General features: G+C 33.9%; 3 protein-coding genes and 1 pseudogene across 3 annotated transcripts; 2 read left to right on the top strand and 2 right to left on the bottom strand.

Annotated features, from left to right (window-relative positions):
• Positions 1-2446: 2446 nt before the first annotated feature.
• Positions 2447-4434, bottom strand: LOC120120725 (annotated as a pseudogene).
• Positions 4435-8135: 3701 nt separating this feature from the next.
• On the top strand, positions 8136-12370 carry LOC120120715 (F-box protein At5g07610-like). The gene is made up of 2 exons (XM_039140272.1): positions 8136-8304; positions 11055-12370. Exons 1-2 carry the CDS (start codon positions 8136-8138, stop codon positions 12368-12370), a joined length of 1485 nt encoding a protein of 494 aa, XP_038996203.1.
• Positions 12371-13484: 1114 nt separating this feature from the next.
• LOC120123585 (protein GrpE-like) lies at positions 13485-16047 on the top strand. Its single transcript, XM_039142433.1, has 3 exons — positions 13485-13763; positions 14821-15339; positions 15634-16047. Exons 1-3 carry the CDS (start codon positions 13521-13523, stop codon positions 15904-15906), a joined length of 1035 nt encoding a protein of 344 aa, XP_038998364.1. The 5' UTR covers positions 13485-13520; the 3' UTR covers positions 15907-16047.
• A 756-nt stretch (positions 16048-16803) lies between these two features.
• On the bottom strand, positions 16804-20881 carry LOC120123574 (ELMO domain-containing protein A-like; the record flags this gene model as incomplete). Its single annotated transcript, XM_039142424.1, has 9 exons — positions 16804-17053; positions 17285-17427; positions 18011-18131; positions 18311-18365; positions 18460-18575; positions 18824-18892; positions 19505-19617; positions 20549-20651; positions 20738-20881. Coding segments are annotated over 9 exons (966 nt in total), but the record flags the coding sequence as incomplete, so codon positions are not given.
• Between the last annotated feature and the right edge of the window lie 1290 nt (positions 20882-22171).

The raw sequence follows: 22171 nt of genomic DNA, 5'->3' as shown, positions 1-22171 counted from the left end.
TCAGGTGATGGCTCTGGGTGAGGTTATGGCTCTCGAAGTGGTGGCTGCTCATCATCCGTGCCATCAAAAAAACGCTTACTAGCTTGCCACCAATCAGTGGCAAGCTCAGCTTCCGTGGGTGTTAGCCTCTGTAATGGAGTGTTGGCCTCCTAACAATATAAAAGCTCAAACAAAGTTAAACGTGTACTAGTAATAACTTGTTTATAAACATATGGTAGTATTTATGTTAACTTACATTATTTATTGTAGTATACGGTAGTAAATCTTCCCATTGCTGCAAGGACCGTTTCCTCTTCCAAGAAATAGCCCTAGGAATATCATTAGAAGTTTTTAATGCATATGTCTGCATGGCGAAAAATGCCTCAAATATCCAAATCTACAAACAATATAATAACAAATATTAGTAATTGTTAAAGAATTAATTATAATTTTGGAAACATTATATAAAAATTATTACCTTAAAGGCCCAAATAAAGCCTGACAAAGTGTATTTGGAACCATCGCCTCACAAACTTTTCCGATCATCAAAGGCAGACGACAACTTATTCCATGTAGCTTTCCATAGATACGAACCCCACGGAAACAGGTTCCATGCATTTAGGTCCTCTACCAATTTAATTAGATCATTAGGAATAGGTTGTCGGACCTCTCTGCCTAAAAAGCCGGCTTGCAAAAGTATTAGAAGGCATACTCGGACAACATCGACATCATCCATCCGAGTAAAACCATCTTTCTTATTCAATAATCTCGTCAAGTCTTCCACGTGTAAATTCGACTTCTCCGTTGACAGCTCAGGAAAAACCCGGGAAAACCATGATAGGCGGGTAATATGTCTAGTGTACCGATCTACATCATCGTGTCCGAAGCGTAGACTGGTGATTAAGCAAAACTCCTCCCGCCCAAAACACGTATACGCCGGTGGAAAATCAAACCATATCTCTTCATCACGACGTTGTATAGTCTCTGGTAGATCGCTAGTCATGGTTTGAAGAAACAGATGGGTCAACATAGCATCTCCACCCGGATGTTGTACTTTCAGCCATGGCCCGAAGCAAGTATCCTCAAATATTTTTCTTTGTGCAGGTGAAAGCTTCGACGCAATTGTTTTGGCCAGGCTTACTTTATTTCTTAAGGTCAATTGAGCTGAATAAAAGTTCTGCAAAAACAATAAACATAACAAAGTTAGATATACCAAAAACTACACTGTGAATATATAACAAGAACAATAAACATAAAGAGTAGTAGTTTATTCTTCAAACTTAAATTTGCAACACTGTGAATTTAGTATTTGTCTTTATTTTTTGGTTGAAGTAATGCAATTCATTCAAGTTTCAATTTGCAGAAGAAGAATAGTTTCTGAAACTTAAAATCGCAACACGAAAATGAAAATCGCAACACGAAAATGACTATCGCAACGTGAATTTGACTATCGCAACGCGAAATGAAAATCGCAACGACAGAATCGCATTGCGATAGTCATTCTCGGTTTCAAATACTAAAATTGAAAGAAACTTGAATGGATTGCATTACTTCAACCAAAAGACAAAACAAAGACAAATATTAACTTCACAGGGTTAAAGACTAAACAGTTTAGCAGTATTGGCAGCAATCGAATGAATATAATAAGCAATCTAAGTGAAATGATTAATCTATTATTGAAAACACCAGTAAACTTATCATCAATTTCAATATGAAAAACCTAATAATAATGCAAAAATTTCAAAATAAAAATAATTAAAAAAACTAACCCTCGGTGGTTGATTTGGTTGATTTTCCATTTCTGACCGTGAATGATTTCGCCGGAGATTGAGACTGATATCGTCGGAGATGGGGACTGATTTCGTCGGAGATGGGGTCGGATGTCGCCTTAGAGAGTGAGAGATGGAGACGAGACTGAGTTGTGATTTAGGGTTTTAGGTTATGAGTTGCGATTACGGGATATACTGTGGACGGTTCAGTGTTCCGATATATTAATATATTCTTGTTTGGAATTTGAAAAAAAAATACGCGTTGGATACGAATGACGCTATGTAAATCGCATTGCGATAGTCAGATTCGCGTTGCGATTTACATATTCGCATTGCGATTTACGTATTCGCATTGCGAATTAGGAAAGTCGCAACGCGAATTTGGAAAATCGCAATGCGATAGTCAGAATCGCGTTGCAAATCTGGAAACTGATTTGCGATACCGAAGATTGCGTTGCGAATTATCGATCGCATTGCGATTTAGTTGGTCATTTTGGCAAATCCAAAAAAAATTGGTTAAAATCGTATATTAAAAGGTATTTTTTTATCAATGATGTTATTTTCTCTAAATAAAACAAGGTATATTGGTACAACCTATGTTGCTCAGAGGCGTGTCCGAGTGTCGGGAAAAGGTATGTATACAAGACAGGTATGGTTAGATTTTTCTTAGGTTTCCATGTATTTGAAGGATCCTTATCCCCATATCCATGGGTCAGACACTAGTCCATGAACAAGATAACCGAACACAATTTCTAAGGGTAAATAAGGTGGATTGTCTATGATATATCATAATGATAGGAAGAGACCATAATTGCAAGAGAAATTGCATTCTCAACATTCAGTTAAGCGGCATACCTCTTGAAAACTCTGACGAAGTGCAAGAAGTTTCCCTTCTTCAGTTCCAGCAAAAACTAACTTTTGATTAACAGAACCAGAGGATGTATTCCTGGATAAATATAAAAAAGTTGAAGTATGTCAAAGAGGATTCATCTTCACTGTTGAGAGATAATAATCTTGTACTTATTTTTGCCCAATAATAACTCGAACAACAACATGCATAATGGTGCGTGCAAGTTCCTCAACAGAATCAAGTAAAGTAGCACTAAATAAGGAGCGTATTATTGAAGGATTAGAACATGCTTTGACCACAGCATCAATATTCTTTATCAAGCCAAGCTCAAACAGTTTGTCAGACTCATCCAGGACAAGATATTCAACCCTGAAGAGAGAGAAAATTTGTATCAAGAAAGCAGTTTAGATTTAAAATTAATGTTCAACCTTGAAACATTCAGACTGTTCTATCTATTCTGATAAAAACAAGATGTTCTAAGCATAGTTTTCCCAAAAATCATGAGCACTAAAAAACATTCAAATAAATAGGTATAATAATAGACCATAAATAATCAAATAATTAGTAGTGTCGAAAGAGCTTTTAACATCCCCTTTCCTACATATTCATCCTATTGGTCTCTCTACAATCTAAAATGAGAAAATAAATGTTTTGGCAAGACAATTTATAACCCTAACCTGCTCAAATCAAGTTTCTTTTTCTTGATAGCTGAACGCAAGCGAAGTGGTGTGGATATAAGTATATCACAACGAAGCTTTGATAAATCCCCACTTCTTATGAGCTTTTTAGTCAATAATTTGATATAAAGCTTATTGCCTTCTGCAAATTTTTTGCACTCTCTGGTTGTCGGGGCAGCTAGCTCACGAGTGGGACACAAAATAACAGCCTTAACGCCTTCAGTTGATGCATGCTGATAGATGAAGAAAACTTGGCAATAACTTCCGCAAAAATTTATTCGAATGAAAGATACCTTGAGTTTCATAAGCATGGGTGATACAAAAGTCAAGGTTTTTCCAGATCCAGTTGGAGCACAAGCAAAGCAGTCTCAGCCCTTCACAAACAATGACAAAAGTGTTACAGTTTTCAGCCAGTAAGAGACTTTACTGAATATATATAAAGCAAAAACAGTCGAATGCTAATATTTTTAATGCATAGCCTAATTGCCAACAAAAAATAAAAAATGCAAGGAATAAAAGTAGCAGTAGGTAAATAAAAGAACATACAGATAGAAGAATCGGGATAGCATGCCGTTGAATTGGTGTTGGCTCTTTAAATCCAAGTTTAGCAAAATTCTGCAACAAGTAAGATTCACATCCATATCTGCATAATTCAAGAAAATCTCAACTCATGAAACCAAAAGACAAGGTCAATGTCAACTAATATTTTAAACATAATACAAAGGAACCAAAAACAACATTAATGATGAGTCTTGGATAACTGGATAAGTTTAAAAGTAGTTTACCCTAACATTAAAAAAAACGTTTATTTTTTTGTTTTTATAACTAGTTTTAAATTTTTTATTTCGTTTTTTTAAAGCCGTTGGACTTAAATATTTAATTATTTTGTATAAAAATATATCATTATTTATAAGAATTAAAAATAAATATATTTTAATTTATTAAAACTAGGATCGAATTGAAAGAATATATAAATAACATGGATTATTTGTGTAATTATACCATCCAGGTAAGCCTGTTAACAGCAGTTAACAGGTCACGTGTGCTTTCCGTCACGCCTGTTAACGGCGAGTGATCAATTTGTAACAAACGATAATATTATTGACCGATTTGTGACTTTTTAAATATTAGTGGTGAAAACAAAAATTTACCCAAACATTAGTGACCGTTGGAGTAGTTTACTCTTATTTAAAACTTTACATTTTTTAATAGTAAAACGGAATCATTGAATCATATGTTAACGACTGTTTAGGTACTTTACTCTTTTAAAGTGTTGTTCAAAGAATTGGGGTTTTGTAGCAAGTTTCAGTCTGATCTCAACAATGAAGCCTAAATTAATGAACAGATCTGCAGAAGAGATCTGTAACATCCCAAACTAGGGGTTAGTGGCTAAATTGTAAAGTTTAAGAATTTGATGAATTAAGTAGAAGAATGGAATAATTCAATGATTTATTTGGAAATAATTCCTAAAAGTTGTTAGTAATTATTAAAGTAGATGAAGGGCAAAATGGTCATTGAACAAAGATAATATTAAATATTAATAATGGGTATTATAATATATGAGAGGTATGATTGAAGAGATAAGTTTTAGACTTATCTTCTTCATCTTCATCTTCTCTCAAACGTGAAGAGCCAAGCTTGCAAAGGTGAGTTTCTTTGTTAGTTGATTATTTGCTAAATTTATGGTTGGGTTTTGATCATTAGATAATAACTAAGCTTAAGGAAAGCTTAGGTTATCTTAAAATTGAAAGATAAAGAAGTTATGAAAGATTAAAGAAAATGGGTTTGTAAAGGAAATTTTGGAAAAGAGTTAATAAGAGATTTTTAAGATGGAATTTGACTTGTCATCAAGAAGAATAAGAGATTTATGAAGTTAGAAAAGATTTATAACAAATTTGAAAGTTTAGTAAGATTCTTAATTTTAAGAATCTCGATGAATATAGAAGATAAATATGATTTATATGGACATAAGTTGGTTTCAATAATGATAGTTGAGTTTAAAGTCATAATAGGGGATTAAAATAGAAGAATTGAATGAAGAATTGATGAATTTCGGGCTTGAAATACAATTTCTGGACAAGGTGCATCGATGCACATTCATAAGTGCATCGATGCATTTCTTTAAAAGAAGAACATCGAATGCCTTTGATGCATTGATGTATAGATAATGCATCGATGCATCCTTTTAAAATAAAAACATCGAATGCATTTTATGCACCGATGCACAAGTAGTGCATCGATGCATACCTTCATTGAAAGAGGAAATTGGCTTTTCTCTTAGCTTAAGAAATGACAGTTTAGAATATATCAATTGGAATATTGATATGAATCTGTGTATTGTTATGTAGAGATAGAAAGTGATCCGTTTCAGGACAATTGAGGAATTAGAATCGAATCAAAGCAAAGCTAAGGTGAGTGCAATTTATTTTGTACTTATTTTATTGAATTAACATTGGCTTGTGATGAGCCAGTGATGGAGTTACTATGGTAAGAAGTAACTTCTAAATTGTTATGTGATTACCATGTATGCATTAATACATAGAAATAGATGGATGCTATGTTATATGATTTATATGCTTAAGTGAAAATGTAACATATGATATATGTTATTTGACATGACATGCATGGTTACATGAAAGAAAGCTATGTGACTACATGTATATGTGAAGGAAGCTATAAGCTTATATGCACATGTGATATACGTGATATGAATTACATAAAATGATTTATATGAATACATGTATATATATAATACATGTGATATGATATGAGATATATGGTTACACATACATGTGATATGTGACAGAAGAGAAAGAACAAGTGATACGAAATGTATAAATAAATGCCCATAGTATATGATACGAGAGCTATAGGTATAGTTGGCATGCCAAGAGTCGAGGGTTTACCTATGTTCTAAGGAACATATGGACAGTTTACCTAGGTTCTTCGGGACCTATGGACAGTTACCGAGGATCTTTATGACCTCTGGATAGTTACCGAGGATCTTTAGGACCTCTGGATAGGTCCTTTGGGACATTTATACGAGCTGTGGTGACAGCATTAGTGCACAACCTCAATGTACTCACATACCTCTATTCTCAATAATATACATGGGCAATGAAATTGAAAGACAAATGAAAGGGAAAGTGATACAAGAAGGTAAGTTGCATGTGTGCATGACCTGATTGTATATTGTTATCATACAATAGATTCATGCATATTGATATGTCGTGATTCAATGATATGAATGCACATACATGAATTATATGTGTTATATGATGAGTATATGGTAAGTGGAAATGATTATTGATAGTGTTTGTATATGTATGTCTTTTATTTATATGAAATGATATATGGTTATATTATATGTTTTATATGCCTCACTAAGTCTATGACTTAGCGTGTAAGTGATTTACACGTAGGTACCAAGAACGAGAAGTGAAAGAATAGAAGTGGAAAAGACAGTATCACTACTAAAAGATCAGATCAGAAGTATTTGACAAAGTATGTATTTGGTTATGTATAAAGTGTTGGCATGTAATAAGTCATTAAGTACGAGCACTCTGATCAAGTCTGTATTTTGTTTTAAATAAAGTTTTAAATTTCCCGGGATTTTTCTTAAGAGTCAAGGTTTGAAAAGTCAATGTGACACGTCGGACTCGTATCCGGGTCGGGTACGGGTTGGGGTGTTACATTTAATGGTATCAGAGCTACGGTTTAGCCGATTCTAGGCTAAAAATGAAGTCAAAAGTGTTTTAAAAAGTATACATGCCAACGAAATAGTGAAAACTTCTGATCTGATAGAAAGTAAGTATACTGTTTTGCTAATAGAATGATATGATTATATTTTATTAGATGTCTGGACAAGACAACTCCCGAGACGTAGCGGGAAATGATAGATGAAGGTAGTAATTCACCTGCCCTGGCCAGGCAAGGTGAAGGACAGACACTTTCTGGAGTGCCTGTGCAAGACCAAGACGTTTTCTTTAGAACGTTAGACGCGGTGTTGATACGTTTCCAATCTCCTGCTCCTTCCACTCCGAGAAGGAATATAGCAAAAGATTTAAAAGGATTAGGAGCTCCTGAATTCAAAGGTGAAGTTGAGGAGAGTCCTGTTGAAGCGGACTTTTGGCTCAATGACGTAAAGATTATGCTAGATGGACTTCATTGTTCTGATATGGAAAAGTTAGACGGAGTAGTCTCCTTGCTTCGTAGACAAGCAAGAATATGGTGGACGAACGTTACTCTAAGAATGACAAGTGACCAAGTGACCTGGTTCTTGTTTTTAGAAGAGTTCAAACACAAGTATATAGGAGACCAGTTCATCAAGCAAATGAAACAAGAATTCTTGAATCTGAAGCAATTGGATCACACTATATATGAATATGAGTGTGAATTCAATAAGTTGAGTCGTTTTGCGGCTGAGTTAGTTCCAACAGAAAAAGATTGCATGCGAATGGTTTGTGGAGGGCTTACGCCCGAGATTAAAGGAGATGTTGATTGTGTTAAATCTGTCCTCGTTTCAAGAGGTAGTGAATCGTGCAAAAGCTCTTGAAAGAGCTCAGAATGAACGTTATGGGGATCAAAGAGTTCAATCTTTTAAAAGAACGGGGCCTTCATCGAGTTTAGTATCACCCAAAAGAAGTAGAGATTCTGGTTTTCGATCTCAAGCACGGTCAGAGTCGATGACATCCTCCGCTAGAGGATCAAGTCAGATGAGAGATAGACAGACTCAATTTGTAGAGTCTGGTGATAGAATAGCACAATTGAGACATTGTCAGAATTGTGGAAGATATCATGGTGGGATGTGTAGAATTAAAATATGGAGCTTGTTTCCGATATGGGGAAATAGGACATTTCATGAGAGATTGTCCATTGAAGGACAGAGAGCTTGCACAATCGGAACGATCTGTTTTGATGTCTCAAAGAGATAGGGGTAGAGGTAGAGAAAGAAATCAAATAGAATCTTCTACTCAACAGGAGATGCGCTCCACTGCTAGAATATATAATCTTAATGATAATGAAGACTGTGAGGACCCATAATTATTAGCAGGTATTTTTCGGTTGTATAGTAAATGCGTTATGATATTGGTTGATTTAGGCTAGCATAATTACATATGAACAGTAAATTGATGAGAGAAGTACTAATTTTAGTTATAAGTTAATTGTAGTAGTTTTATTGATATAAACCCATTAAGGTATAGTGTTCAGGTAAATAAGATTTGTGGTTACTTGAGTGGATTAAATAGCGTATGAACATGAGAAAAATATGGTTTAGTTATGCTATAAGGAAATCTTGATAATGAGGAATAAATAGAGAAAGATATGAGAATGATAGAGTTTAAAGAATCAAGTAAGATAAGCGTTATAAGTGGTGTTAGATTATTTATAGCATGAGTGAAAGAGATATGTATTGAGTAATAAAAGAGGACTGTATATAAGGATTGCTTCATATTGTTATAAAATGAAATTCGAGGACGAATTTTCTAAGGAGGGGAGAATTATAACATCCCAAACTAGGGGTTAGTGGCTAAATTGTAAAGTTTAAGAATTTGATGAATTAAGTAGAAGAATGGAATAATTCAATGATTTATTTGGAAATAATTCCTAAAAGTTGTTAGTAATTATTAAAGTAGATGAAGGGCAAAATGGTCATTGAACAAAGATAATATTAAATATTAATAATGGGTATTATAATATATGAGAGGTATGAGATAGTTTTTAGACTTATCTTCTTCATCTTCATCTTCTCTCAAACGTGAAGAGCCAAGCTTGCAAAGGTGAGTTTCTTTGTTAGTTGATTATTTGCTAAATTATGGTTGGGTTTTGATCATTAGATAATAACTAAGCTTAAGGAAGCTTAGGTTATCTTAAAATTGAAAGATAAAGAAGTTATGAAAGATTAAAGAAAATGGGTTTGTAAAGGAAATTTGGAAAAGAGTTAATAAGATTTTTAAGATGGAATTTGACTTGTCATCAAGAAGAATAAGAGATTTATGAAGTTAGAAAAGATTTATAACAAATTTGAAAGTTTAGTAAGATTCTTAATTTTAAGAATCTTGATGAATATAGAAGATAAATATGATTATATGGACATAAGTTGTTCAATAATGATAGTTGAGTTTAAAGTCATAATAGGGGATTAAAATAGAAGAATTGAATGAAGAATTGATGAATTTCGGGCTTGAAATACAATTTCTGGACAAGGTGCATCGATGCACATTCTAAGTGCATCGATGCATTTCTTTAAAGAAGAACATCGAATGCCTTTGATGCATCGATGCATAGATAATGCATCGATGCATCCTTTTAAAATAAAAGCTTAAGAAGTGACAGTTTAGAATATATCAATTGGAATATTGATATGAATCTGTGTATTGTTATGTAGAGATAGAAAGTGATCCGTTTCAGGACAATTGAGGAATTAGAATCGAATCAAAGCAAAGCTAAGGTGAGTGCAATTTATTTTGTACTTATTTTATTGAATTAACATTGGCTTGTGATGAGCCAGTGATGGAGTTACTATGGTAAGAAGTAACTTCTAAATTGTTATGTGATTACCATGTATGCATTAATACATAGAAATAGATGGATGCTATGTTATATGATTTTATATGCTTAAGTGAAAATGCAACATATGATATATGTTATTTGACATGACATGCATGGTTACATGAAAGAAAGCTATGTGACTACATGTATATGTGAAAGAAGCTATAAGCTTATATGCACATGTGATATACGTGATATGAATTACATGAAATGATTTACATGAATACATGTATATATATAATACATGTGATATGATATGAGATATATGGTTACACATACATGTGATATGTGACAGAAGAGAAAGAACAAGTGATATGAAATGTATAAATAAATGCCCATAGTATATGATACGAGAGCTATAGGTATAGTTGCATGCCAAGAGTCGAGGGTTTACCTATGTTCTAAGGAACATATGGACAGTTTACCTAGGTTCTTCGGGACCTATGGACAGTTACCGAGGATCTTTATGACCTCTGGATAGTTACCGAGGATCTTTAGGACCTCTGGATAGGTCCTTCGGGACATTTATACGAGCTGTGGTGACAGCATTAGTGCACAACCTCAATGTACTCACATACCTCTATTCTCAATAATATACATGGGCAATGAAATTGAAAGACAAATGAAAGGGAAAGTGATACAAGAAGGTAAGTTGCATGTGTGCATGACCTGATTGTATATTGTTATCATACAATAGATTCATGCATATTGATATGTCGTGATTCAATGATATGAATGCACATACATGAATTATATGTGTTATATGATGAGTATATGGTAAGTGGAAATGATTATTGATAGTGTTTGTATATGTATGTCTCTTTTATTTATATGAAATGATATATGGTTATATTATATGTTTTATATGCCTCACTAAGTCTATGACTTAGCGTGTAAGTGATTTACACGTAGGTACCAAGAACGAGAAGTGAAAGAATAGAAGTGGAAAAGACAGTATCACTACTAAAAGATCAGATCAGAAGTATTTGACAAAGTATGTATTTGGTTATGTATAAAGTGTTGGCATGTAATAAGTCATTAAGTACGAGCACTCTGATCAAGTCTGTATTTTGTTTTAAATAAAGTTTTAAATTTCCCGGGATTTTTCTTAAGAGTCAAGGTTTGAAAAGTCAATGTGACACGTCGGACTCGTATCCGGGTCGGGTACGGGTTGGGGTGTTACAAGATCGGCAACAACCATGATTTGTTAACCCAACTCCTCCTCAGGTTACCCAGCAAATCCCTCCTCAAGTTCAAGTGTGTCTCCAAACAATGGCTCTTTCTCATTTCAGACCCTCAGTTGTCTCTCCCACACTCGCCACCAACACCGAGATGATGATCGATTTCTCGAGCCTACTGCACTTTTGCTGAAAGTACAGTATATTTGTCGCCTGAATTCGATAACCCAACTCCTCCTCAGGTTACCAGCAAATCCCTCCTCAAGTTCAAGTGTGTCTCCAAACAATGGCTCTTTCTCATTTCAGACCCTCAGTTGTCTCTCCCACACTCGCCACCAACACCGAGATGATGATCGATTTCTCGAGCCTACTGCACTTTTGCTGAAAGTACAGTATATTTTGTCGCCTGAATTCGATGTGGTTCCTTTGAAACATTACAGTAAAGTCCCTTTCTTTGATTATATATCGAGCTCTAACTTCGACTTGATTCAATCTTGTAATGGATTGTTTCTTTTAGAATCCCTGGATGATGATGAGGACGATCCTGTTTCCGGCTATTTCATCTGCAATCCGACTACGAAGAAATTTAAGAAGCTATCTTTTCCTAGAAACCCTTTTAAAGCTTGTGATTTTTATGTTAGTTTGGCTTTTGATCCTCTGAAATATCCTCATTATAAGATCATCGTTGTTCGGGAAGTGTCAGTAAATTCTTATGAGTTTGAGATGGATATATATGCGTCCGAAACTAATTGTTGGAAAGTATCCGAATTCAATTTCAAGGCCGCCGCGGACGATGGCATAGCCTTTAGGGACGCAGTCTTCTGTAATGGTAAGCTTCATTGGAATAGTTACGGAAATGAATCGCTGTATTTCAATGATGAGAAGGGAAGTTTTCAGATGATGCAGATGCCAACGCCATCAAGTGATCACCATCAGCTTGAGATTCATAGATATTTTGGAGAGATCAATGGGAATTTACATCTTGCAGTGACATACCATGCTTACATTGCCTTGGACTTGAATGTCCATCAGATGTCAAGCGATTATTCACATTGGTTCTTGAAGCATCGTCTGAATCTCGGCGATGCCACGAAGGTTTTTCCAGAGTTGAACTTGGGGTGTTACCCGTTTGCACCCGGGTTCTCCGGTGTGAGTTTTGTTGGATCCAAGAAAAAAAATGAGGCAAAGGTTGTGATATGGGCAGATGGTAAGATAATATGTTATGATTTCGGTGACGTAGCATGGAAAATGGTGTATGATCCAGGGCCTGGTCTCAAGTTTGGCGCTCATCGTGACCATTTCAATCATTTACACGAACAAAGGTTTATTTCTTACAAATACTTTGAGAATCTATCCTGTATTTGAGCAATCTTCTTCACTCATATTTGAAGGTGAGACATATATATGTAGTGGATTTGATGATGAATGTTTTGATTTGGATATTCTGCAAATATCTAGCAAGTCTCATTCCCTTATTTTGTGCATATTTGTATCCGTCAATATCTTGAAAATGGGATGATTTCTGCATTAGTTTTGAGGCTAATGATCTTGTAACAGACATTATAGATTCCAAATTTTGAAGGCCAAGTGTTGAAATTCATTGTTTTAAGGGGTTCTCTAGTGATTTGCTACCGAGGTAAATGGTGCAACTTTGATAAATGTAAATGAGCTAAAGGCATGCCATAATTTACACTGGCAGCGTGCATTTGGTTACAGTCTTGTTTACAGTGGAACTGAAATGCCGTTCTATAATGTTTTGAGACCCTCTTTTGTGTTTGAGCAAATGTATGGAGTTTTCATCAATCTTATGAGGTCTTATTTCAGTAATTATTTTGTGTAAACATTAGAGCAAATGTGGTATGTATCGAATATTTTCAGTAGTTCCTGGTTCTCTGTCATAGCGAGCACGAGCCGGTCGCCGCCGACGGCATACCTACGTATAATTTATCTGTAATCACTCAGTAAGTGTGTATATATATATATATATATAAACAATAGAAAATTGAAAATATTATATTAATTTTATTTTATCAAAAATAATTCTTAAATTTAACCGGATTCATATCAATACTACATAAATCAAAAAATAAAACTTGATTTTTTTCATGAAAAGAAAAGATAAACAATTAATCAATAGAAACCCTTAATAAATTTTATTATATCATTAAATTAACACTAACTATTCCAACTTAATTCAATTAAAAATAATATATAGAACAGAGAGAAATAATATTATATTAAATCACTTAATGTCGCACTAATTATAAGGTAAAAAATAACATTATATTAACATCATTTCATGTCGCACTAATTATAGATCACCCCAGAAGTTTCTTCTTTTTGTTTTCTCCATAGGTTGGTTATTCAACGACCCTCCGATCTGCATACCAAACAATCATCCAACGGTCAGTATCAATCCCCACCATCTTCTTTATTTTTCCACTCACCCTGCCTCTCTTCCTCCGCTTCCCTCTTCAACTCTCTGCCATCTCAAAGATTCTTTCATTTGCCTGCCATGGCTATTCTTCTCAAAACGCCGCCGTTTAAGCGCCCTCCTTCTCTGTCTCCATCTCTAAGACCCACTTCCTTAAACCCTCCAAAGCCCTTTAATGTCTGCTTCAAAGAAAGATTTCCTCGTACAACCGGTGTCCTCCGGTTCAGCTCCACTCCTTCTATTCGGTTCGTAAAGTTGGTTCCGTTTGCTAATAATGGTGGTGAAACCGAGACCACTGAGACCCAACAAGAAGCTCAAATTGAGGTAACTGTTAACTTTCGCTGAACAAGGTTGCACTTCTTTTATGGATTCAAGCTTCTGGGTTTGATTATTTTGGCTTCATTTTAGGTTAAGGTTTAGGTTTTTCTTCTAAAATTGAGGAAAACATTTCTGGGTTTTGGAATTGAATGGTTTATAGAATTTAGCTGTGTATCAAAGGAATTCTTATCGAAAATCTTCTCTCTTTATTGAATGACTTACCAGAATGAGTGGAGGAAACTAGCAATGAACTTGAGGTTTTTATCTTTTAGGCCTTAAAGATCAGAAGGTGGTCAAGAACTTTGGTGAAGTTCACGAGCAAGCTGTAAATCTGAATTGAAAACATCAAAATTTTTACTTGGTTCAATGCAGTTCGTGTTGGAATTTTTTTTAATTAAAATTTAGTCTAATCAGGTGGCTGGTTATTTTCTGCTGATGAAAGTAACATAGCTTTAGTGATTTGGCACTATGTTACAATTGCTAGTCGTCTCTTTCAAAGCTACCTATGAATAATTCTAAAAAGACATGGTTTTGACTTCTGAATACTTTGATGACAATATAAATTCCGGGCTCAATATTTTCGGAAATTATAGGTTGCTATGTTACAAATAATTTATCCAAGTTCTTTGGTTTTGCTCTCTTTTCTGGGCTATATATTACTTGCTTATTTGTGGTAGTGAGTTTAATCGAGAGCAACACTTTCCCTACAAACTGACACTTGTTGGAGGTGCTCTGTAGTGGTAAATGGATTTTAGTCCTTGAACTCTTCTATTCCCCCCCCCCCACACACACAAAACAAAAAATCCTGACAAAGTAATTAGTCCAGATTGACTATTTGACTTTAAAAATTTCCAACTATTATTGCATGATATGATTTCTTTAGGGTTGATTTATACGGTTTCTTAACCTGATTGAACAGTTTGTGATCACTGGCATAGGTCAAGTATACAGTGATATAGAGATTTCTTTATTGCAATATTTTTCTTTACGTGGTTTACCTTTTATTAGTGTGTCAGAGACATATTTGTGCCCACATTTTTCATCCTAATGGATATATATACAGGACTCTTTGGACGGTGCTATCAGTGTTGAAGAGGACACCAATGGAGATGAGAGTAGTGATTTTGAAGATGCCCCATCTTCAGTTATCCCATCATTGCTCCTAGCATACAAAGAAGCTTTGGCTAGTAATGACGAGTCGAAGGTTGCCACTATAGAAGAATTTTTAAATTCCATTGAAGACGAGAAAGTTGATCTTGAAAAGAAAATGTCTTCTTTGTCAGAAGAATTGTCAATTGAGAAGGATCGGATTCTTAGGATTAGTGCGGACTTTGACAACTTTCGTAAGAGAACAGAGAGAGAGCGTCTTTCATTGGTAAGTAATACCAAGGGAGAGGTTCTGGAAAATTTGTTGCCTGTTTTGGATAATTTTGAGCGAGCTAAAGCACAAATTAAGGTCGAGACAGAGGGAGAAGAGAAAATCAATGACAGCTACCAGAGCATCTACAAGCAGTTTATGGAAATTTTGGGCTCACTCGGTGTCGAACCTGTCGAAACTGTGGGAAATCACTTTGATCCAATGGTGAGTTAGTACTTGTTACATGAATACTCTTTGCTAATAGGCATTATGATAGTTGACTTAATCAGATGAAGTATCGAGTTGGTTTGACATTCAGTCAAGTACTTGATGGGCTTTTGTGAATCATAAAGATCTTGATGCGTAAATGCAAACCAAGTCTTGATTGATTCGAGCTGACTCGTTGAGCTTACGAGTAATATGATATGATACAATGATATGAATATTAGATTTTTCGTGCACTGCTTATCAATGTTTTGACAATTTTCTTACAGTTGTATTGTGTTTCTCTTGTAAAAGTTGCATGAAGCGATTATGCGCGAGGATTCTGCTGAATTTGAAGAAGGAATCATTCTTCAAGAATTTCGGAAAGGGTTCAAGCTCGGAGACCGGCTGTTACGGCCATCGATGGTTAAAGTATCAGCAGGCTCAGTTGCAAAGCCTGAACAAGGAGACTCATCAGAAGGGGCAGATGCCGATGAAAACACCAAGACCAGTGAAACCGTTGAGAACAATGATGCTGAAAGCAGTGAAACTACCAAGAACGACCCGGGATCTGCGGAGGCTTCTTGAAGACTTAAAGAAGATGGATTCAGTTTTGTTTCAAGAAACCCAGTGTTAATGTTACTTCCATTGTTACAACTCAATTTTGGTTTTCATTTTGTTAAAGAGGAATTTACAATGAAATTAGGAAATGTAATGTATTGGGAACAATTTATTTATCGCCTCTTCCTGTCGCCGCTTGGAATGTTTCCAACGGGGATGTGAATAGTACAAAATCTAAAATCATTCTCGCTTTACAATCCGTAATATTATAATTATTTTTCTCTACCATTCGTGTAGATCTCGAGATCTATTTAATTTTTGTTATATTTATCTTGTGATTCGCCTTATATAATAGTATATTTATAAATATCAATTAAATAGATATAAATTACTTTTTATAAAGTATAAAATATTTGTTTTTTTTTAATTTTCAACATATATATGATATTAAAAAATAATTTCAATACAAGTCCATTTTTTTTAAATAGAACATTTACATAATATTTAAATAACAATAAATATCTTCCAATACAATATAAAATACAAAAATTTCAAAAATCAATCAACACTTGCAAGTGTTATGAAAACTAATTTTTGAAATATTTATCTTTTAAATAGGCATGTTATATATATTAAACGGACAAGATGATGCTAAAATCATACTAACGTTCGTGGGTCTAATTTTTTCTCTCAGCCTTGTATCCTACCATTCACGAAATATGTACGTATTCCCGTCCAATTAGGTGCGAAGTGGCAAGAATCCCCACAAAACCCATACCACCTGCACTGCATCCCTACTTCTGATGGACTATTATTTTAATTATTTTTATATTTTATTTTTAAATTACAACTAATAAAATATTTAAATATATAATTAACACGGTACATTTTTTATATTGAATTTTGATAATACAAATCTCAATATCATATTATGGGGGCATTTGCAGATTCTAACCTTCCAAAGTCAACAAGAACTATACCCAATTTTCATCGGTCTATTACAGCTATACAAAGGAACCACGTATGACAAATGTTCTTAAAATGATGAAACAAATCTGTTCTCCGACCGTCGTTACCTTCTCAAGAGATTGTATGCCGGTAAATCTTTCACGCTGAATACATCTTCGAGTGAGAGATCTCGTTCTAATTGTGTTCTTGTAGACTTCAGAACATCCTGCAAAAGCAATGTATATGTATATATATATATATGCGAAAATTTGTCCTTGATTTAGGTTTGAGCATCAATCCGACACAGATATGTATGCATAGTGTTTTAGGAAGGTCGCATTCCCATATCCATGTCAAATTGAATACTGGTGTTGAACACGAATAGTTCAAGAAACATAAATGCAAACCATGGAATTACAAATGTAGAAAGCTCGATCTACAGGTTAGAATAGCTTACATTGAATTCCATGTACGAAGCCCGTTTCACAAGCCATTGTGCATCCATCATCTGGAAGGCTACACAATAAAGATCATCAAATGCCATTTCATCTTCCCCAAGTAGTTTCAAAAATCGGATTCCAGCCATGGAAGATGGTTTTCCTGCAGGTAAAATATAATTATAGCATTGGAATTCAACAGAGTTGAACAAAAGGCAGAAAACGTACTTTGTTACACACGAGTTTCCAGTGAGTAGAAACGTAATGACAATTATTTGAGCAAGTACTGCCAAATCTCAGCCGATGCAATGGACGTTGCACAGAATTGAGCATGCAACACAATTATGACTAAAATATTGAAAAAGCCTTCAAACTACAATTACTTCTTTTATAAACAAGCTCCAATACTTTTATTATACCCAGATACACCTTATCTTGATTTGTACCTAATTAAACCCTTGTTTCAAAGGAGATGATGATTTATGCTAAGGTTTATTTATATATAAATTTAAGTTTAGAAGCTTATTTAGATACAAGTAAAAAGATAAACAACTTATTTCAGTATATGTTAAAAGGTAGAGGGCTTGTTTGGATATAATCAAAAGTATAGGGACATATCCTATCTAAGAAAAAAAGAGAAATAAGGGAATATCTGCAAAATGTGGAAACTGGTATAAGGGGTTTTTTTTTTTTAAAAAAAATTATTTCAACCATTCAATATTTAACCAGTCCTGAATTTGCATTACCTGATTGCAGATCCAACATCTGTATCAACATGAATGAAATGTTGATACCAGCTACAGCAAATGGATATTCCCAATCAGCTCGGTTTCCATCTTGTTTGTGTAACAACCTCTGGAAAGATTCCTGTTCGAATAAAAGACCAAATCAGAGTTTGATTAACCATGGCTATATTTCATGCTGATGAATAAAATAATTGTTTGGCACATGTAAATATAAGGAAATAAGCAAGGAACCCTTTATCATATAATAGATCATAATAAAAAGAAACGTAGTCCGTGCAATTTATGGAAAAGGAAACAAACCGGATATTTCTTAGCAAAAAAGATGAGATTCTCCAATGATATGAATCCTCCACCCCTTAGAACAACATTGAAACAACCAAGAATAAGCATACACGTCAGGGAGAGAAAAGGGTGCAAGGTAAACAGTCAAGGCAAAATTCTTGGCATACCGGAAATCTGTTGAAGGGTCTGGGCCTTGCCATCCCATTTCCTTCCAAAGCTCTGATTTAAGAGATGGAAGCTCCCTGTTAGGGTAAGCCAATCTCCACAACTGCTTCAGAGCATCCTAAAAGCCAAAGGAAAGAAAAAAGAAGTCATCAGCAACCATATAATGATATATAGGAACTTCTAACTCGTGCATGTATTTGGTATTGATGGGGGGTGGCTAGCTTATGAAAGAAATTTGATGAAATTGGCAAATTCTTTTAATTAAAAAGTGTCCCATGCATACTCTAATTCATAGAAATGAATTAACAAAAACATGGGAAAAACAAAGGATTAAAACATATAAATATTGATTATAGTGAAACCTACTTGATGATCCAACCGAGATCCATCAAATGGGACTCCCAGTCTTTGCTGTAGATTTCTCAGCCTTGCTTCCTATGAGAACACAATATGGAAACATCAATACACAACGAATTAGTAATAATAAAGTCAACATGATGGTCAGTGACAACAAGGTCTTTTGCTCTTTTCAAAGACAAACACAAAATAACCTAAGCACATAAAACTTGTGCTATTTTCCGACTCGACTCTTTTGCAATAAAATCTACAAGAAAGGATCTTCCTACCCGTGAGTTCCAAATATTACGAAGCAGATTCTTAGAATAAACTTAAAAACTCAAACGAATTTCTCTTTCAGCCCCAATGACACTTGTCAGTTTCCCTATGACTAGAGCTAATATGTCGTATTACGGCCATGGGCACATAAGCAGAAGCTTCAAGACCTTAGGATATAAACTGATAAATCCTAGCTGAACGAACCCCTCTTGGATACATAAAAGAGGGGACAAGATTCCTTACCTCTTCCCACTACAGGAACAGATGACCGAAATGAAAAATAAGATTAAAAACAAAACAAATAACAGAGGGGGAAAAACATATGTTGATTATTAGAGATGTACCTATATAAATGCCCCTCCCAACCCCCAAAACAAAAAGCTTATTCAGATCCAGAGATTTACAATGAAAAAAGTGAAATGCTGATAATACCTGTAAAGGACTAAGAGTAGGCGCGATAAGTTTCTGGTTTGATCCATTCTGGGTGTTAGAATGAAGAGGTAAAAATTGTGCAATAAATGATCCAGATCCAAAGACAATGTTTGCTGGAAAAAAGCCAAAGATTCAACTATCAGTAACCCAAACTGCTATAATGTTAAAAGAATGGAAAGAAGCAAAAAATCATGTGATGAGTAAACAACACCAATGAGTAAAACAGATAGTGTGGGGAAGGGGGGGCAAGTGTTTCTATAAATTACACTGATAGAAAGATGTCCCAAAGACAGTACTTTTTATTGTATGAATCTTTGGCACATGCATAGAGAATGTGATGTACTGGGAGGACTCCAGACACATGTTAAATGCTTCCCAATAATATAATTAAATTCAAATTAGACTCAAAACATAACCAAATAATATGGATGCCACTCTACTAAACCAAAATACTCAACAAAATACAGATAACAATGGAACGAAGATTGGTTCATCTACCTCCTCCCTGCTCTTGAATGAATATTGAAAAATATCCACTTCCATGTATCTGTGCTTCATACACATACACCTCACTTTTTTACTAATGATATTTAATTTAATATTACAAAGAACATATATTACAATTATTCATGATCATGATTTCCATATAAAATCGTATTTAATATATATAATATAAAACACACAGATATATAATGCATATATTATGATTTTAGTATATATCCAGTATATCTCTATTAAAGAATGAACAAAACATAGAATATTTTAAGGGGTAAAATAAAAATTTAAAAGGAGAGGCCTGATAAAGTGGAGCAAGTATAATATACCAAAACCACCAACCTACAAATTCCTTTTCTTTTTTTATCTCAAAACCATTTGGAGCCGATTGGTGTGAAATCCATAGGCAGAAACAGAGTTAAAAACCAGAAACCAAAGTAGTAGTTGACTAGTTTAATGGTCTAACTTTCGAAGTTAAACGCAATTATATGTATTATAAACAACAGAACACACATATGTAAGTAAGAAACCACAATGATAATACCACACCTATCCACTGTGCCCATTGCGCGATCAAGTTCGAGAACAAAAGTGTCCAATGCAACTGTTCCTTCTTTTGTTCGTCATCCCAAATTTCCTCTGTCATCTTCCCCTATATCAAATCAAACTAAACATTTACAATACTCTATCCCTTCTCTTCCAAACAGGTATAATTGGCAAAAATAACGAAATAATCACCTCAGAATGTTTGTCATCATAATCATGATTCCCTAACAAAGGTTCATCTAAACCATCCAGTCCTGATGTCTCATAATTTTCATTCTTTCTATCGCCAACATCCCCATGATGAAGCCGCCTTCTCACAGTGCTGGACCTAATTAATTACAGGCAAAAATTTGCACTAAATTCTTCTTCAATCCTGAAAATATTTTTAAAAGGCAACAAAGGGGGAAAAATAATATCAAAATCCTCAAAACTGAAATAATAGATTAAACAATAAGTAGCCCTAAATCCAATCAGCAAAAAAATTATTTTCAAATTTTCCAATTAGCTACAAATCTGGATCTCAAAACTGCTGTAAAGAGAGGGGAAACAAGTAACCAGAATTTAAAATGATACGAAACATCCAAATTAGCCAAGAAAAATCTAATAAAAAGGGCAGATTTGGTTTAAAATTTGAATCCCAAATAAACAAAGTAAAAAGAAAACAAAAACCACAGCGAAAAAAACGATTTCGTTACTTTTCCAGAAATAAAAAGTAATGAACCAAAAGAAAACTAAAATCAAAGGAAAATAAATAAAGAAAGCTAACCCGAATGCTGAAGAGAGCTGCTGAAACCGAATCTACAGAAGGCTTAATGTATAGGAGGAAAACCTGGACGCTAAGCAAAGCACAAAAATATTAAAAAAACGAATTGAGTTGAGTTGAATCTTTGCTTACTAATTAAGAGAGTGTTAAGAAATCGGATGTTAAGCTTTGGAGATTTATTGTCCCATTTTTTCTCCTTCCTGGATTTGTTATTTTTTCTAAATCCATTGGGTTCCGAGAAAAATGAATAAATAAAATATGAAATGCAAACACTGACTTCCTAAATAAATACAGATTTTTTAAAAACAATAAAATCTTAAAAAAATTGAACTAATAATAATAATAACTGATAATAGAATTTCTTTCTCTTTGATTAATCTAAAATGATTACAATCGAAAGATTCTTAAAAATTTCACAACAAACGTTTGTATTTGAAATAAGACATTTAATAATAACGACTATTCTTTTAACTACTGAAATCTTTAGTTCATAGTTTTAATTAAATATATTAATTTAACAAGTATGTGTAATTGTTTTTAAAATATAATTTTAAATAAATATGAACATTAAAATTTTGACGGAAATCTTTAATAAACCATCTTTAATAATTTTAGTTTTACTTGTGTGCATATACATCTAATTATATATTATAATTTTAAATAGATTTTAAATTTAACATAAAAATATATTCATGTTAATCATTATATGTATATAATAACATTTTTAAATGTGAATATATATATTATTAAATAGTTTAATACATAAAAATTTGGATAAACTACACTACTAAATTATAGTCAAAAATTATTTTAACCATCAACACATTTTAAACATCTCAATTAGACCACCAGTTGTTAATTGA

The sequence above is a fragment of the Hibiscus syriacus genome, unplaced genomic scaffold (genome assembly GCF_006381635.1).
Source record: "Hibiscus syriacus cultivar Baekdansim isolate YM2019G1 unplaced genomic scaffold, ASM638163v2 tig00001120_pilon, whole genome shotgun sequence".
Classification (NCBI taxonomy): Eukaryota; Viridiplantae; Streptophyta; class Magnoliopsida; order Malvales; family Malvaceae; genus Hibiscus; species Hibiscus syriacus.
Note: the sequence above shows the minus strand (reverse complement) of the source record. Positions and strands in the feature narration are given on the sequence as shown.

Excerpts from the sequence above, each read along its gene's own strand:
- LOC120120715 (XM_039140272.1), top strand. The coding sequence starts at position 8,136 with ATGAGAGATTGTCCATTGAAGGACAGAGAGCTTGCACAATCGGAACGA. Across the intron at positions 8,305-11,054 it reads TCTTAATGATAATGAAGACT|GTTACCCAGCAAATCCCTCC; the intron begins GTGAGGACCCAT and ends ACTCCTCCTCAG.
- LOC120123585 (XM_039142433.1), top strand. The coding sequence starts at position 13,521 with ATGGCTATTCTTCTCAAAACGCCGCCGTTTAAGCGCCCTCCTTCTCTG. Across the intron at positions 13,764-14,820 it reads AACAAGAAGCTCAAATTGAG|GACTCTTTGGACGGTGCTAT; the intron begins GTAACTGTTAAC and ends ATATATATACAG. Across the intron at positions 15,340-15,633 it reads GAAATCACTTTGATCCAATG|TTGCATGAAGCGATTATGCG; the intron begins GTGAGTTAGTAC and ends CTCTTGTAAAAG.